The sequence below is a fragment of the Protopterus annectens genome, chromosome 14.part0 (assembly GCF_019279795.1).
Source record: "Protopterus annectens isolate FY-2018-M chromosome 14.part0, PAN1.0, whole genome shotgun sequence".
Classification (NCBI taxonomy): Eukaryota; Metazoa; Chordata; order Ceratodontiformes; family Protopteridae; genus Protopterus; species Protopterus annectens.
The window spans coordinates 407383212-407400222 of record NC_056748.1 but is presented as its reverse complement, the minus strand read 5'-3'; the positions used below and the strand labels follow the sequence as shown (position 1 = coordinate 407400222).

Genomic DNA, 17011 nt, shown 5'->3' with positions numbered 1-17011 from the left:
TATACGCTTCCTCCCCTTTCATAACCATGAACACAGGCATCCCCCAATGACCAATACTGGGCATATTTGTCAATAACTTTCATTCCTCTTTCATCCATAGCACAGTCATCCAATATGATGATGACTTAACTGTCATCTGCTCTGCTAAATCTGCCTGCACTTTACAGCATCTCACCGAAGAAGCATTTTCTTCCACAGAGACCTGGATATCACACAACCATCTTGCTGTCAACCCCAATAAAACATAACATTTAATATTTTTATTCCTAATAAATCCAGCTCTGTAGACAAGTCACTATTCTCCATTCATTCCCAAAATAACACCATTATTGAAGTTGTCCCCAGCACCAAATTACTAGGATTCATCACTGATGACAAGTTAACATTCGACCTGCACATTTACAGTAACATAAAAAAACATAAAAAACTAGGTGCCCTGTACAGGCACAACTATTTTCTCAGTCTCTCTGCTAAAAAAGCTCTGGCCTCTTCCTTCCTGCTTCCTACACTTCTCTATGGTGCTCCTATCCTCACAAAACTATAGTCCTCCTTGCAAGCAAAACTAGATTCTTGTTATAACAAAGTCGCCAAATTTGCTCCAAATGCAAAATATCTTACCGATCATTGTTCCGCTCTGCATGAACTTAATTGGATAGAATCACAACACTATCTCACATTGCTACAACTAACTACAGCCCATGAGCTCATGTACCACACAGAATCTTCCCCTCCCTTTCTTCCATTCTGCACATGTATCATCCAAACTGCTCTTAAGGTCCGAAAACAAAATGCAACTATCCATTGAGAAACTCAAGCTCTCAGCTGGCCAAATGTTGTATTCCTACTATGTATGTAAGGCATGAAATAATCTCCCCCATCACTCAGAGCAATTAGCAACTTAACCTCCTTTAAAACCTCCCTCAAACTGCATCTCTCTTCTAAATGGCTATGCCCCTGTTCTGAAACACACAACCACAACTCTTGACTTCACCTCCCAGTGCTATACTGCTAACCATCACATCAATTTCCATCCTTCTCCCTGTCACTTTCCTTGGGCCTATCCAACCTGCCCACTTATACCCCTCTCTGTCTTTCACTCTGTGCTTAATCTCCTCACAGCTACTCACCTGGAATTGATCACTTTCTTGTGTACTTGAATCCACCCTGTGCATCAATGTAAACAGCAATCAAAACATCTCAGAAATTGTCTGTCTTTACGTGTACATATCAATGTTTTTATTTTTCTTTATTTTAGCACAGTTGCCTCTATTACACAAAGTCTTGCAATATAATTGCACTATATGATTTTTGTGTCAAAGATTGTATTTTTATATGTTAACAATTGTATTTTCTTTTTCCACCATTGCTACTATTTACCAGTCTCATGCAATGTAACTGTATTGTACGAACTTGTTTTTCTTAGTGATTTCCCTCTAATTTGTATGTATCTTTGTGGAGCTTTTCTCCCCGGGCCTACACTGAAAATGGCCTTTTTTCAGGCTCAGTGGACTTTCCCGGTAAACAAATGAAATAAATAAATTAAAATAAGTAAGCATATCAATAACGTTTACTTAATTATGATGTTTCCTTTCAGTTTTTGCAAGATACTCTTGATGCACTTTTCAACATCATGATGGAAAATTCTGAATGTGACACATTTGATACGCTGGTATTTGATGCTCTGGTAAGTGTCTCATTATGTTTAATATGTCATTACTTTTGTTCAGAGTGCCGATATTTTGTACTTTTAAACTGTGGTGACTTTGATTGGTAGGACTTAGTACCAAATCTGCACTTTGCTGAATGAAGATGAGAGAAAAGTGCTGCTGTAAAAACTGCCATTCTTTATTCTGTGGTTACCGCCCAGCTAAGAATTCTGGTTTGCCTTGCCATGCTCATGCTAAATGCACTTCTGTAACAGCTGTCACCCTTGTTTGTCTGAATGTAATATTCTGTCTAGGTTTTATTCAGAGGTATTGTTCCGTGGGGTAAAATTAGTATGTCGTAGATTCTTGTTCCTCAGTCTTCTCCAGTGCATTCACTTGCTTTCCACTTTAAAATCATTTAAATTATTCACTACTGGTATATCTCATTGGGTATTTGGGGAAGCCACTTTACTCATTAGCATGATTTTTATCAAATGATAATGCTTGACAGGGTGGGTATCATGAGGGAATTAATGCACACCCACTGGTGTTGAGAAGCCTGATACCCCGGAAGGGTGTTAATTCCCCGATAACACCCACCCTGGAGAACATTAATGTGCTTAGAGAATGGGCTGTCTGTTAAATTAAGTTCAGTGCTCCCCAGACACACACACACACACACACACACACACACACACACACACACACACACCCCTGTATTTGACCTTCTGCAGTACTGTTCCTATTTGAACTGTAAACATTTGGTCATCTTGTATCTATTGTATACCCTTCAGTAGCATAAGTACCGTAGTGTTCTCACCTCCTATAACCTTCCAGTGATACAGTACAAATTCTTTTTTCCTGTCCTTGTACAAGTGTTTTTTATGCCGTTATTTAGATCTTGGAATAAGACAGTGTTCCTTTCTAACCCAAGTCTTCCAAACTTTAAATGCTGTCTGGCAAGTTACAGTAAGAGTAAGATTATATCCTACTTGAAATCTGTCAGGTGCTACAATCCATTTTGTTGCTGCTCTGTTGTAGGATTTATCTTTGATGCCTTAGTGGGAATTCTGCATCACTGTCAGTTGTGTTACCATTACTGAGATGTTGCTTGCTGTACTTCTGTTTTGTTGCTACTTCACAGCATATCTACACTATGTATAAGATGCAACAAGTTGGTGCTGAATTTTAAGTGCCACCTAATAGACTGAGCTAATCAGAATGACCTTATTATAACAATGTGTATTGCAGTCCATTTCATTTAAGATGGATAAATATCATTTTAAATCATAAGCAAATGGTGCCAGTAAAGCATTTTGTTATCATGTTGCGTTCATTATGGTCCAGACAGGTAATTCGCTACTTTTAATACCTACTGCAGTAATCTGCTTATGTTTCTCAAAAGTCATTTTCTGTCAGTTTTGCAGCCAAGTCCTTGGTACATCATATGCCTTTCTGAATTCCAGATATTAGACAACCACACACTTGCTGTTATCAGTTGACTTCATTGTTCACACACTGAAGGCAGCAAATGTGGTTAGACTGAGTTTACCCAGACCTAGATTAAGAGTTTGTAACTAGCATGAAGCAAAGGAGGTGGCTATCCTTGGTTGATAGCTCTCTGGAGGGGGTGCTATTGACAGGTCCTGTGAAAATGCAATACTGTTTTCTTAAATGAATGCCAATGTTGACATAGACATAGATTAGTACTAGGCTAACTGCCCTTGCAAGCCATTTTTAACCTAGCCAATTATCCCTTGAGACTCAGACCCTGCACCTTGTGTTTGTAAGGCAAACACCTTAACCATTAGGCCACCCTCCCAACCCCATTTGCATGTATGGACAATGAACTGTGTGTGGTAATTTAACAGTTTAAAGCTGCTTTCTTTGCTCTTGAACTTTGAGCTGAGAAGGGGAAATGCCAGTGTGGAGTTTTGCACTGGGTGCCTTTTGATCTAGCTATGCTTTTGCTCAGATTAACTTTCTTATCCAGAATCCATATCTCACTAGACCTTTAAAGGGTTTCTACATTCAGGTTGCCAGTAGCCAGGATCAGATCTGCCAGCAGTTTATGGGTGGGATACAAGCAATGCTTACTTAGAGGGATACTACTTCTGCAGTTTTCTGTCCTGCAGATTTACGGAATAATTCCTGACTGTAAACATAAGCCAGCTGCTTGGACATTTGACAATGAATAATAGTTTTACACTAAAGATGCCATGTAAATACTGTGCCAGTTATCTAGTATATGGATGGTTTGATACACATTTTACTCTGACTTGACTTGTTACATTTTTAGTTTATTTTTCATTTCTCTCTAATTGTAAGAAAGTCTAGATGAGCACCATTTGCCTTTTTATGTACTTATCCATATGTTTGGTGTCACTTTAGTGTTTTACAGTGCTAACAGCCACCACACTGATATGCTCCCTTTTTTAATTTCTCCAAATCTTTCAGGTTTCTAATACCATGACAGGAATTGTATGATTAAAGTTCATGAAATTAGTATTGTTTCAGTCTTTGGTGTCAGACAGAAGTGCTCTTCACAGAACCCGCAGTGTGCCTAGTAATGACACCTTCTGCAATTTGTATGGAGTTTCATGTATTGGTAACATATCTAAATACGATTGTAGATTCTTTTTTATAACACCCATTAGTCCTACTACTATTGGAAGTGTTTGGGTATCTTTCTTCCACATTGATCTCATTTCTGCCTGCAAATCCTGATATTTTATGACTTTGTCTCTCTCTCTAGGCAAGGCACTGTAGCCACTGGGTGTGGCAATTTCAATGTTTAATGCTATTTTTGTCTTCTTTTCATGGAACACTGTATCTCTTTTTCTAGCATCTGTCTTTGAACTGTTGGTGATGAGTAATCCCATGTGCTGTAGACTTCATTTTCTATGATGCCTTGTGGCTCGTTTCCAATATTTTTCAGCCACTTCAGTACCATAATGTTTGCACAATTTCCAATGCAACAGTCTTAGCACATTATTATGCCTCTCAGTATATAGTCCTTCTGCCATTAGTATGTCACAGATAGCAACAAGGTGTGCAACTGTTTCCAATTCTATTTTGCAAAACTTACATTTATCTGTTTCTCCTACATGCTCAATGGACTTTGTAAACTAACGTGTATATAGCCCACTACCTTGGGCCATCAATCTTAACCTTTCATCTCTTGGTTTAAATTCACCTCTCCTAAACCATTCTTGCATTTGTTCCAGATCAACATGAGGTGCTTACAGAAGTGTTCTATACTTCCAACTATATTTATGCATTTTCCACATTTCCTGCCTTCTCATCTGGTCGTTTACCTTATATTCTCTCTCTAGTTTTTTGGCACATTCATTTGCCTCCTGATTTTTATCTACTTCTGGTTTAATTTCCATTCCTACTTGATGCCAATATGCTTCTGCTAGACTAAGCAGGGAAGTCATCTTAGATTTATTCTCCTCATGTTTCAAAAGTTTCACTACGTTTGAATCTTGTGAGGTCAGTAGATGTGTGTGCAGTCCCATGATTGCAGTTCTGTATATGTAATCAATTTCATGGAGGCCCATATGTCCTTCAGAATGGCGGAATATGTAGTTCATAGGTTCATAGGTTCATACTAGGCTATCTGCCCAAGGGCATTTATAAGCCTAGCCCATAGTTATGTGGCTTTCGCCACCCCTTTAGTTTGAATAAAAACTATGCCTATCATTTTTCTGTGCCTCTGTCAAGCAGTGACACTGAAGTAATCCCTGGGGTATATCTGCGATCTCCCATCCATTGGTCAAGATTCCTCTTGAACAAGGCCAGCGAGGTGCTCTGCCTCACATGTACCGGGATTTTGTTCCACAGCATAGGGAGTCTCTGGGTGATGAATCTGTCCCTCCAGCACGTTCTATTTATAACCGTGTCAAGGTTTAAGTCTCCGCCCTTGTGGTTCTGAGGGATCTAGATTTTTGAGGTGAAGCATATTCATCAAATCTGGGTTTGACATGGCCTTATATGTCAGGCACAGGTCACCTCTGAGCAAGCGGTATGAGACTGAATAGAGCTGGAGTTCTTTCAGTCGGGCAGCATAAGACATGTTTTGAGACCCTTTATCCTTTTGGTGAGGAACTTTTGGGGCCTTTCAAGCTGCAGCAGGTGTCTGGTCAGATACATTCCGAACGGGCATTGTACTCAATCATAGGTCTAATGAGTGATGAGTACAGGGGGACGATGACCTCCCTTGATCTAGATGTGAATCCCTTCATGATCAGGTGGGCGATATAGAAGGTTTTCCTAACTACTTTAGCAACATGAGTGTCAAACGAAGGCTACTGTCAACTTGGGTCCCCAGATCCCTGATGACTTTTTCTGTGCTCAGTGGATTGCCACCTATATGGTAGCTAGGGGTAACCTTGTTTTTCCCAAGGGTATGACTATGCATTTTTGGCGCTTAACTTCAGGCCATGGCTCTGGCACCAGTTATCCGTTTCTGTGAGGCCCTTCTGGAGGATATCTGTGTCAGATGTGTTTTCGACTATGGCCCTAGTTTGCAGTCATCTGCAAACTTTGTCAGCCATAACCCTCCTGTGTTTGCTTGTACTTCAGAAAAGTAGATGCCGAGCAAGAGTGGACTCAGGACTGAGCCCTGTGGGACACCACTTGTCACAGGCTTTGAGTCTGACATGGCTCCAGCAACTCTGACCCTGTGGGTTCTGTCACTTAGCCAGTTTGCAACCCATCTTGTGATGTATGGGTTTGCATTCAAGCTGATGAGTTTTTCGATGATACCTGAGTGGGGTATTGTGTCGAAGGCCTTTGCCAGGTCGAGGTAGGCTGTATGGACTGCCTTTCCCTCATCAATGGCCTTGGTGACTGTCTCTAAAAAGTCAACCAAGTTTAAGAGGCAGGATCTGCCTTTGACAAAGCCAAACTGGGTTGGATCCAAAGTCTGCAAGTTCCCTATGTCTTTATTTATGAGTTCCATTATGATCCTCTCCATGGCTTTGCAGATAAGGCTTGTCAAGCTAATGGGGCGGTAATTTCAAGGGTCTGTGGAGGCACCACCATTATGAAGTGGGACCAGAGTCGCCGTGCGCCACTCCTTGGGTACGTATCCTGAGGTGAGGCTAAGATTAAACAGCTGTCCTAACTGTGGGTTTAATTCCTCATTGAGTTCATGAAGCACACAGCCGGGGACACCATCCGGTCCCATGGATGCTGTGTTTTTTGCCTTAGTGAGGGCAGTTCTCACCTGGGCGTTGGAGATGTTTGGGGGGCTACAATCCTCTGGAATAGATATCTCTCCTTTTGGGGGGGGGGAGAAGTTTGCACTGAACCTGTCAGCCAGTATGTTGGCAATGTGTGTAGGTTTAGTAATTTTCACATCATTTTGAACTAATTCTGAGCATATCTGGGAGTTTCCTCATAGGTTTCTAACATAGCTAAAGAAGGCCTTATGATTGTCTTTAGAGTCCTTGGCGATTTTTCTCTCAAAATTTGCCTTGGATGATTTTATGAGAGCTCTTAGTTTTTTACTTATAATGATCAAAGGTGTCTTACCTTTCAAGGATTTTGCTCTATCTTGTAGTAGCTTCCTCCTTTTGTTGTAGAGCTTGTTTATGGCTGGGGTCCACCAGACTGGACGCTTGCCTTTGGTACAGAGAGTCTTAGTTTTGTTTGGGATTGCCTGATCCATGCAGTCCTGTAGGTGCTGGTAGAAGGCATTTGTAAGTGATTCAGTGGTTTGAGGAATGTTTACCACTGGCTCAGAGGCCTTAAAGGAGACCACACTAGTTTTTAGAAGTGTGAAATCGGCTTTTGAGAAGTTTTTCACTGTGGTCTTTTTTGTTTCAGGTGGGGCGGATGAGGACCTCCAGTGAGATTAGTTTATGATCTGATCTCACCAGTGAGGGGTATACTTCCGGTGTTGAACATTTTGATCCCATGTTCGTGATGATGAGATCAAGTATGTTTTCTCCTCTTGTGGGGATGGTGACTAGTTGTTCCATGGCATTTGAGTTTATGAACTCCAGGAATCTTTGGGTTAGAGTGTTCGGGCTTGAGTAGTGTTCCCAGTCTATATTAGGGTAGTTGAAGTCACCTAGTATGATGGTCTTGGTATGCAGTGATTTTTAGAAATAATTTGTTGAGTATGAAACAATCCTCCATGTTGCCCTGTCTAGTCTATCCAGTGCATTTTGGGGCCAGTCAGTCACTCCAAAACTGTAAGTTAGGACACGAAGAGCAAATTGGTTTATAGCTTAAATTTTGTTCCTAGAGGTCAACGCTGTTTTCAGGATTAATTTAAGTCTTCTAAAGTATCCCTTACTAAGTTTTATTTGCATCTGTTGATGTTTTATTGTTGATCCTTTATCAGTTCCCAAATATTTATGTACTCCCTCTTGCTCAAGTTCTTTTATATCACATTCATGTCCCAAACTGATTTTTTCTTGGTGCTGCAGTTTTCCTGCTTTAAAGGTTGCTTTTGCACATTTATCAAATGACATTCTTATATCATCTCAAAAAAGTTTTGACAACTTGCAGTTCCTCATCTGATGAGTTATGCAGTTTTAAATAATTGACAAAGACAAGATAAAAAGTATTTACACTTTGTTGTTTTCTAGGGGCCAAGTTATAGCCATGCCCTTAAGCTGTTAAGTAGACAGCTTAATGGATTAAGGACAAGACTGAAGAGCAGCGGTGACAGTGTCACCCTGAAATATTCCTCTGAGTTTTTATCTTTGGAATAATAATATGTCCTTTCTCATGGCTTAATTGCAAATTGGTCTGCCACTGTCTCATGGTCACTGTAATGTAGTCTATCAATGTAGGATGTATCTTATACATTTTAAGCACTCTTTTATCCGTGAATGTGGGATACTATCAAATGATTTTTTGTAGTCAAGCCATTCAATACTTAGATTCTTCCCTTTTTTACAGTTCTCCACTATGACTTTAACAAATGATCCTTGGTTCCATGCAACTTTATTTCCCTTTTGTTCTATTGACATAATTGAGATTTCTTCTAAATGACTACAAAACTCTGTTGGCATCAGTTCCAGTGTATAGTTTATATGTCGTCAAAAGACAAGTTATTAGCCTATATTTTTTAGGGTAGCTTGCAGGATCACTCTTAAGTAGGAGCATTGATGTCCTTCAAGGATGCATCTGCAGTCTTTACAAATGGGTTGTCCTGTCGTCAGGCAGCCCTTCGGTCGGCCGGATTCCAAAGTCTGGGTCTGGCTTCGGCTGGAGTCGCACTTCACCCGACGTCATTGCGGCAGTTATTCGGGTTATTAGCCTATATTTTTTAGGGTAGCTTGCAGGTTCACTCTTAAGTAGGAGCATTGTTTTTCCTGTTAGCCAGGTTGGTGTCTTTTTGGGGTGCGCATATAAATAGTTCCTGCTGATGGCTAAAACTTTGTGCAAAGATGTTAATACTTTTAACCAGAAGTTAGGTACTGCATCTAGGCCTGGGTTTTTCCAGTTAGAGGATTTTCTTAACTTTGTTTTAATCTCTGTAGCTGTTATTTCATCCAGTTTCATATCCTGTATCTTTAAACTTCTTCTGCTTTTTTTTTAATTACTTCTGTCCATTTAGCATCTTTACTGTGGTCCACAGGATCTTCATAAATGCTTCTCCAAAATGTATCTATATCTTCTTTTTTTGGTAGTCTTTCAATTGCTTTTACATTGTTTCCCAATTCTCTATAAAACTTTTTGGATCATCAATAAATTGTTTATTTTGTACTTTTCTTTTATATTTATTTGCGTATCTTCTAAGTTTTTCCACCTGTGCTGAGATATTTTAGTTTATTTGCGATAGTGCATGATAGATCCTGATCTCTTCTAATACTGCACATTGCTTTTATCACATCTATCTTTCTAAGTATTTTTGCTGATCTGTTCCCTCTTCTGTACTCTTCTAACAGTGACATTTCTTGTCTTAATTGCTTTATAGTTTTCTCTATTCGATACTTCCATGATGGTATTCAATTTCTCCCCTTCCTTCCCCTCACTACATTGTGTTCTTGTGGTAGAACTTTATCAGTTATTAATTTAGCTACACATTAATATAGCCTATTTACTTCTGTTGTATCTCATGGATCTCTATGGGCAGTCCTAATTACTGTGTTCATAGGTTCTATCAAACTTCTGACTTTTTGGGTTTTATTGACCTTCTGCAGTCTATTGCTGTCAATGCTCTTAATATGTCTGTCTCTATTAAATCAAGCAATTCTTCTCTTAGCTCATTTTCTTCTACACTGAGGGCACATTTTTTGTTTTCTATTTCCTGCTGGCATTGTATAGAAAGCTCTGTAGCATCTTTCTGTGGTACATTCTCTTCAGTTTCATTCTGTGCCATCCTTTGCTCTGTCATATGGGAACTCACTAGCCTTTCACTCCTCAACATTGACTGCGCCACAGTTTCCCGTTCCTTCCCTTGGTGTCCAACTTCAAGTGAACATTTATACTGGTTTCCTGTGGAAGACTCCAAAATATCGTTGTATGGGATCTGACCAATTGCTTCCCATTCCACTAGCTTCCCCTTAATTTGGATGTTCATTGGTCTATCCTATTGTGGTGCTTTCTGAATCCAGCACTTTGCAGGTACTCCATAACCTCAATTTTTATTTGCCCCGTTCCCCCCTTTAAATAACCACACCACACACACAGACATTTGACGACCTTTATTAAACTGACCACAGACAAGGAAAATGGACTAACTCCAACAACAGGAACCACCATAAGCACTGTAACTTCTTTATTGAACGACAAGGTTGACCTAGGTTTCGTATCTATATCACAGACTTCTTCAGAACAAATGCTGTCATGTAACACACTTTCTTATATACCCACCCACTTCCAATTAATTCATTTAATTAAATAATTAGTAATTCAAGTGAATGTATAAACAAACTCCATAAAAAATTAAATACATATAATTGTATCATACATTTCATACCTAATACATATTAATTAAATTAAATTAAAATATTAGTAAAGGTTAAAAATGTTGTCAGAAAACAGAAAATAAAATCACTGTAAATCCCCCCAAGGTATTTAATTTGAATAGTGTGAGAACACCACGATTGAAATCGTTACTAACGTGTTTCAAAATATTATATCAAACCTTCATTTAACATATTCATCTAAAAATGAGTTTAAAATGTATATGAATTAAAAATATGCTACCTAACCAGCATTTTAACCTAAACTGTGTTTTAACTTCAGAATGAGAACTATACTTATACTCTCGTTAATGCCCGGGAAAGTGGTGGCATCCAACCTTGCCACTTCATTTCACAGATGTCTAAGTGCACATCGAAAATGCTGCCTTGGTTGTCCTTTTTGATTTGCTGAATAACGCTAAACTTAAAATCATGTCCTGGATGTTGCCCAATATGTCTAGCCAATGCATTGGTACTTTTCATATGCCTTATATCTAAAACATGTTCACTAATTCTCTCTTAAACTTCTACATGTTTTCCCTACATAAAATGCGGAACATTGACCACATTTTGCTAAATAAACCACATTTTTACTTTAACAATTGAAATGCCCTCTGATGTTAATAGGCACTTGTGTTATGACAATTTTACTACCAGTCATTAAAATACACCTGCATAAACTGCATCTTCCACATTTAAAATTACCCTTTTGTCAACTTGTACCAGTGCTATTATACTGGGTGTCCATCTCCAATAAATCTTTAAAAGATTTATCTTTTCTAAATACATTTTTAGGGATTGTCCCTATTTTACTACACACATTATTATCCAGTTTTAACAGTCCCCAATTCTTCTGTATAATATTCACTATATATTCTGTATCATAGTTGTATATCGTGATATGTGATGTTAGACCACCTGCACTTAATCCTTCCCTTCACAGGCACTCCATAGCTTCAACTTCTATTTTTTTAACTTCTGCTTTACTAATCTTCTTTTTTACATTCCCTCTTTGTGATATTTTTTTATTGAGAATTTTTCCATATGTGGGAGCCTTTGTCTGTATTTTTCTTCAAATATTTTTGGGGCTGCCTTCTTTATATTGATTAATTTGGCTTTTGCCTTTGCATAAATATTGCACCATATCAAATCTCTCTTTCTTTTGCATGTTCACATTTTCTCGTTTTATTCTTTTCAAAAATCTCTAGGTTTTGTTTTCTATGTTTTCGCACTTCCTCAGATGCTTCTTTTTCTAAACAAATCAACGTTTTTGATCTGTATACAGTTTTTCACAGATCTGTTGTATTAATGAACATAACTTTTTATTTGAGGCTTCTGACAGTTTTTCTTGTGGAAGTTTTTTTTTCTTTCCTCTAATTTCTCTCGTAAACTTTTTGTACATCTTATTTTTGGAAATTCTGAGCTTTTTGCATAATAGGAATGATGCATAGTTTTTCTTATCCTCAATAGTCCACTCTATTGTGTTTATGGTTCTTCTTTAGTCTTATCAGTTTTTGTGATTTGTTATTATGTGATGCTATTCCTTTGTGATTTCAGTGATTATATGGTAGGCTCCATTTAATTTAATTGTTGGCTTTTCACAAGTAAAGTTATTCAGTGCCAGCATTTTCAGTAGAAAGTCCGACAAACAAATGAAGAACTAGAGTACATAAACACATTCCATTATCCAGTGCTTTAAAAGCTGCTATACTAAATAGAAGCCTTTGAGGCTAATGCCCAAGTCAAATTCTAAGAGCATAACACTAAAGAAGTGTGTGTTTGAATATGATTCAAACATAGGCCTTCTGAGTCACCATTTTGATTATGTACCAATAAGCTGTTGAGACATGGGCAAGCTGCTGAAACATAATCTTCCCTCTTATGCGTAATTTGTACATTGATTTGCAGTGATTAACTGTATAGGTTTTATTTAATATAATTATCTGTGAAGTAGGTGTAAGAGCTGATCAATGCAGACCTTTTTTCATCTATGACCTGGCCAACAAAGGCAATAATAAAATAAATGTGTTTGGGCAGTTTACGGTATCTAGTCATATGGGGCGATTGTGGGAAGAAGTAGGAAACTGAATTACACAGAGTAAAAACCCACACAGAATCTGAACATGTAAATTAGATACATAAGTGGATTTCATGATTTAAATTCTGTCTCTGAAGTAAGAAGGAAGAATTCTGCCTACATAGTCCATGTTCTTTGTTTTACAATTTGCAAAAAAACTGCCAAGAATGATGCAGTATTTTGGTGAACTTATTTCTTCTGTATCGCCTTGTCAAAAACAGATCATATTAATTTCATGTGAGGACACCAAAGAACACAGTCTTCCTCCTTTTCTTACTTTCAAATTGTGATGGCATTCAGAAGCTATAGTTTCCTCTGAATTTGAGCCATTAGCCTAGAAGTGAAATATGGTGTATTAAGTTAACATTCCGCTAAACTATCCATTTTAATCTGTCACTTCTTTCTTAGTTTTGCAGGCAGGATGGTGATGCATATATTATGCCTGTTTAGAAAGCCAGTGATGCTTTTTATCAGTTAATGTCAGCAGCCAGCACAATGAAGTCTCTGTTTATGCTGTATATTGACATTCACTGACAGCTGCTATTAATGCCTTTTCAAACATCTGACAGATGCCTAAGTAAATTATTGTAGCTGGAAACCTATATTAGCATTAACATAAAAGGAAAGGTAAATCCAGCTGTTATTGCTTATCTACAGAGGCTGTATGTTTTGGGATACTGCTTAAATATGGCAGATTTTTCAGCACAGTTAGACAATACCAACTTGTATTTCACAGTTAAGTATGATCACCAATATACTTTGCCAGTAGAATATGATAATTAGGTATTGGTTTTGTGAAGCTTTTTAAGTAATGCATCTACTGATATGTCAGCACAAGGACTTGGCAGGCTAAGGTTTCCTTCAACTGTTTAATCTTTTGCTTGGCATTGTGCAAAATGCACATAATTTTTGAACTGACAAAGCTCTTTAGCTGTGGTGTGTGTTGGAAACAACTGTCCTTTCATTGCTGAAGACTCGATACCTTTACGCAAATGAGTATTTGTGATATTCTGGTTAAGTTAGTCTCCCTCTCCCCATTTGTCCATGTAGTTAGTCACTCAGAACTGTACTTTACATAATTACATTTATCATGATATACTCAGCATACAGAATGAAGCTTATGTTTGTCAGTCACTGATGTCACTTGAGATGAAATCATGGTCATTCTTGATCAGATTTTCAGTAATGTTAGGCTACTGAATAAAATTCAAGGCTGTTTTTGACACAAAATTATACATGATAAAACAGTCATGTATTGTGACCCAAAAATTATTCAGTTAAATGTTTTGCATATCCATACACAATTCACTGTTACTTTCAACCTGAAGCACAAGCACATTGAATGAAAAGCTGTGTATTGCTACTTTGTATCAGAGAACTTTATAAAATCCAGTCCAAATTAATGTTTTAATTACTAAACATGAGTGACCCACTTTATGGTTTGTGACAGGTGTAAGATAGTGGTGGTAGTGGCTGGGAGATGCATCACGACAAATTAGCACCTCTGTAATAATGGAAGAAGACAGAATGCAGAAATTCAAAACTCTAAGGGTTTCTTACAGCATTGCAGGGGGAAGTGGTTGAATGAAGGGTATTTCTGTTATTAGGTGGGATCACTTGGAGACAGGGAGGTGAGATGTCTGTCTACTGACATGGCTAGGAGGTCTCAAAAAAAGCAAATCCTTATTTTCACCTGAATAGTTGCATTGTATAGGAGAATATTTGTTTATATACGATTGCTCTGAGTGTGAAAGGCAATGGAGCAATGTAAGATTGGTCTGAGAAAAGAGAAGTAGCCTTACAAAAGTAGCTCTTTACAATTATCTATCTTAGAGGTGATCTTTTGATGGAGATGTGTTGCGCTTTCTAGGACTTAAGTAATGTGGAGCTTGGAGCTTTTGCTGTGCCGATACTGTCAAGTTGATGAGCATCTCTTAAAGATAGGAACTGGGATTTCAATTAATTAGTAAGGTTAAGTGCATGATTTCAACTAGTCAAGATGGAGACGGTATCATTTAAAAGGAGAAGCAAGTCCTTTCCCCACAAATAGATCAAAGTAGTGTTGTGAAGATTTAATGTGTGACAATTCTGTAGATGAGGTGATCAAATCATACTCTCTATGGCAGAAGCAACTTGAGACACCAAAAGTGTTTCTATATAGAGCTATCATGAACTGCTGGAAGGTTGTGAAATGTAATAGGTACATATTGAAGTCCGTTTAAAGATATTTTATTTGCTGTATTTGAAGAAAAGGTAGTGTGTTAATATTGTTGACCCAAAGAGTTGGAGAGAAAAATATTTAAAACCTAAACAAACAGTGACTTCCAGTTTGTAAAGAGGAATGAAGCTGGAACAATTGAGATCTAGATAACAATGTGCTACAGCAGGGACAGAGTTCTGGATTTTTTAAACCCATATTAGACTACTAGATTCAAGTAATAGGGAGCAGAGGGATATTTGACACGTGTGTGTGTGTGGTTGACGGAGATTTTATGTTGATAACAATGCTGACTCCTGGTGGTGGTTGCATTTATATGCATACATATATATATATATATATATATATATATATATATATATATATATATATATATATAAATTCTTTCGGCTTTTCCCAGTTAGGGGTCGCCACAGCCGAACTTCCATCTGCTAATGATTGGCAGTGGGTTTTTACGGTGCCGAGTTGCCAGCCAGATGCCCAACTTTAAGAGATGGCATGCCCATTCACGCATGCACCTACCTGCATGCCTTTAATGTCACTCTACCACAGGGAGGACATGCAGACTCCACACAGAAGGCACTCCAGCCGACAATCGAACGGGTGAATCATATATATATATATATATATATATATATATATACACACACACACACACACACACACACACACACACACACACACACACACATGTGGGCTCAGTGCCAAGTACATGTGTTCACAAATTTCTTTTTATATGCAGTATTACAAAACATGGTGCATAGTGAATAAAGTTGGAGTGCAGACATTGCTGTGTAAAGCAATCCAGTGCATTTCATAAAATACTGTGATTTGTGGAACAGGTATGAAAGAGCATTGGAATCTCTGAGGGGATCACATGTACATAGTATTTAGGCATATGATGGTAATAACACTGGTTATTGGCACGCACATTTGACATTTCCCAATGTTCATCATTAGATTACCGTTGTTGTAGCCTAAGCACTATGGGATGCATCCTGCAAGGATCATGGGTCCAGCCAGCTTCCAAAGCTTCCACCCTCTGGTTCAACCATTAGAGCTTGGGGGTGAGCCTCTATAAAACAGATTTATGGGCATCAAAACTCAGAACTAACTTGCTCTCCAGGCAATCAGCAAGTCATGCTTGCACCTCTTACTTTGTAGATTTGGTGGTTGGCTAGTAGTAGCAAACTAGAAAACTAAGTATCACTTTGGGAACTACCTGGCATTTTTTGTGTTACAAGTATACCCTTTTGAGAGAATTTATGTTCAGGCAAAAGGAAAAGTGTTTGTGCAGGTGACGTGTATACCATGCAAAAACCACCTCACATTTTGTCTATTCTGTCTAGGAGAACATCACTATAATCAGGCTTGTTTGATTTGTTCATCTTTTATCCTTAGCATCTTAGTGTAAGCCATGCTATTACTCTTACTTCATAGGTGATTACTAGGCTAATGGCACTAGTGCCTTTCCAAGCTTAGCCATTTAGAGAACCAAAAAATGAAATCTCTTACAGGTAGCATAGTGGACCCAGGATGCTGGTTCCTTGGATGTTCCTCCTCTGGTCCTGAAGAAAAGTTAAGGATTGAGATAGGATTCTGTTTAGACTTTTGCTTTCTGTTTGCCCTCAGCTTTTGGTCGGCAACTCTACTATGGCATTTTTGACATTTCTGGTATCATCCTCTGGTTCTTCTTGACCACTTTGGCATTGCTCCTCTCAAAGCTGCTAAGAGCCTAAAGGATGGCACAACCTCCAAGGCTGCTCATTTATACTCTTCAGGCAGGTGAGACCCACTTGTGCTGGCAACAGAGGAGGGAGTTGTCTTCACTCCCTTTCAGAGGAATGCTAAGAAGTCTTATTCCTGGCAAGATGCCCAGACATCTGAGCACTTCTTTTTAGTAGAAATTCCTAGAAAAGAAGTATAATTTAAAACAGTGTCCGTTTCAGCCAAAGGATCTAAAGATGTTTACATTTACCAATGGCTTGTTCAAAGCCTTTCAATCTGGGACTTCTGAAAAGTAAAAGATTTCTTTGTACATCAGATTCTGAATGTCATGTATAAGAAACAAGATTAGATCACACCTCTCAAATTTCTGTTCCAGAGAAATGGGAATCTGAAAAGGAAGAAAACGTTT

At 38.3% G+C, this 17011-nt stretch overlaps 1 protein-coding gene across 1 annotated transcript in view; it reads left to right on the top strand.

The window, feature by feature from the left end:
• DOCK1 (dedicator of cytokinesis 1) overlaps positions 1-17011 on the top strand; it is a gene marked incomplete in the record, with an annotated part of 4741214 nt that overhangs the window by 1463485 nt on the left and 3260718 nt on the right. The window contains 1 exon segment of the mRNA XM_044056178.1: positions 1595-1684. Within this exon segment, the coding sequence (XP_043912113.1) occupies positions 1595-1684 (90 nt within the window).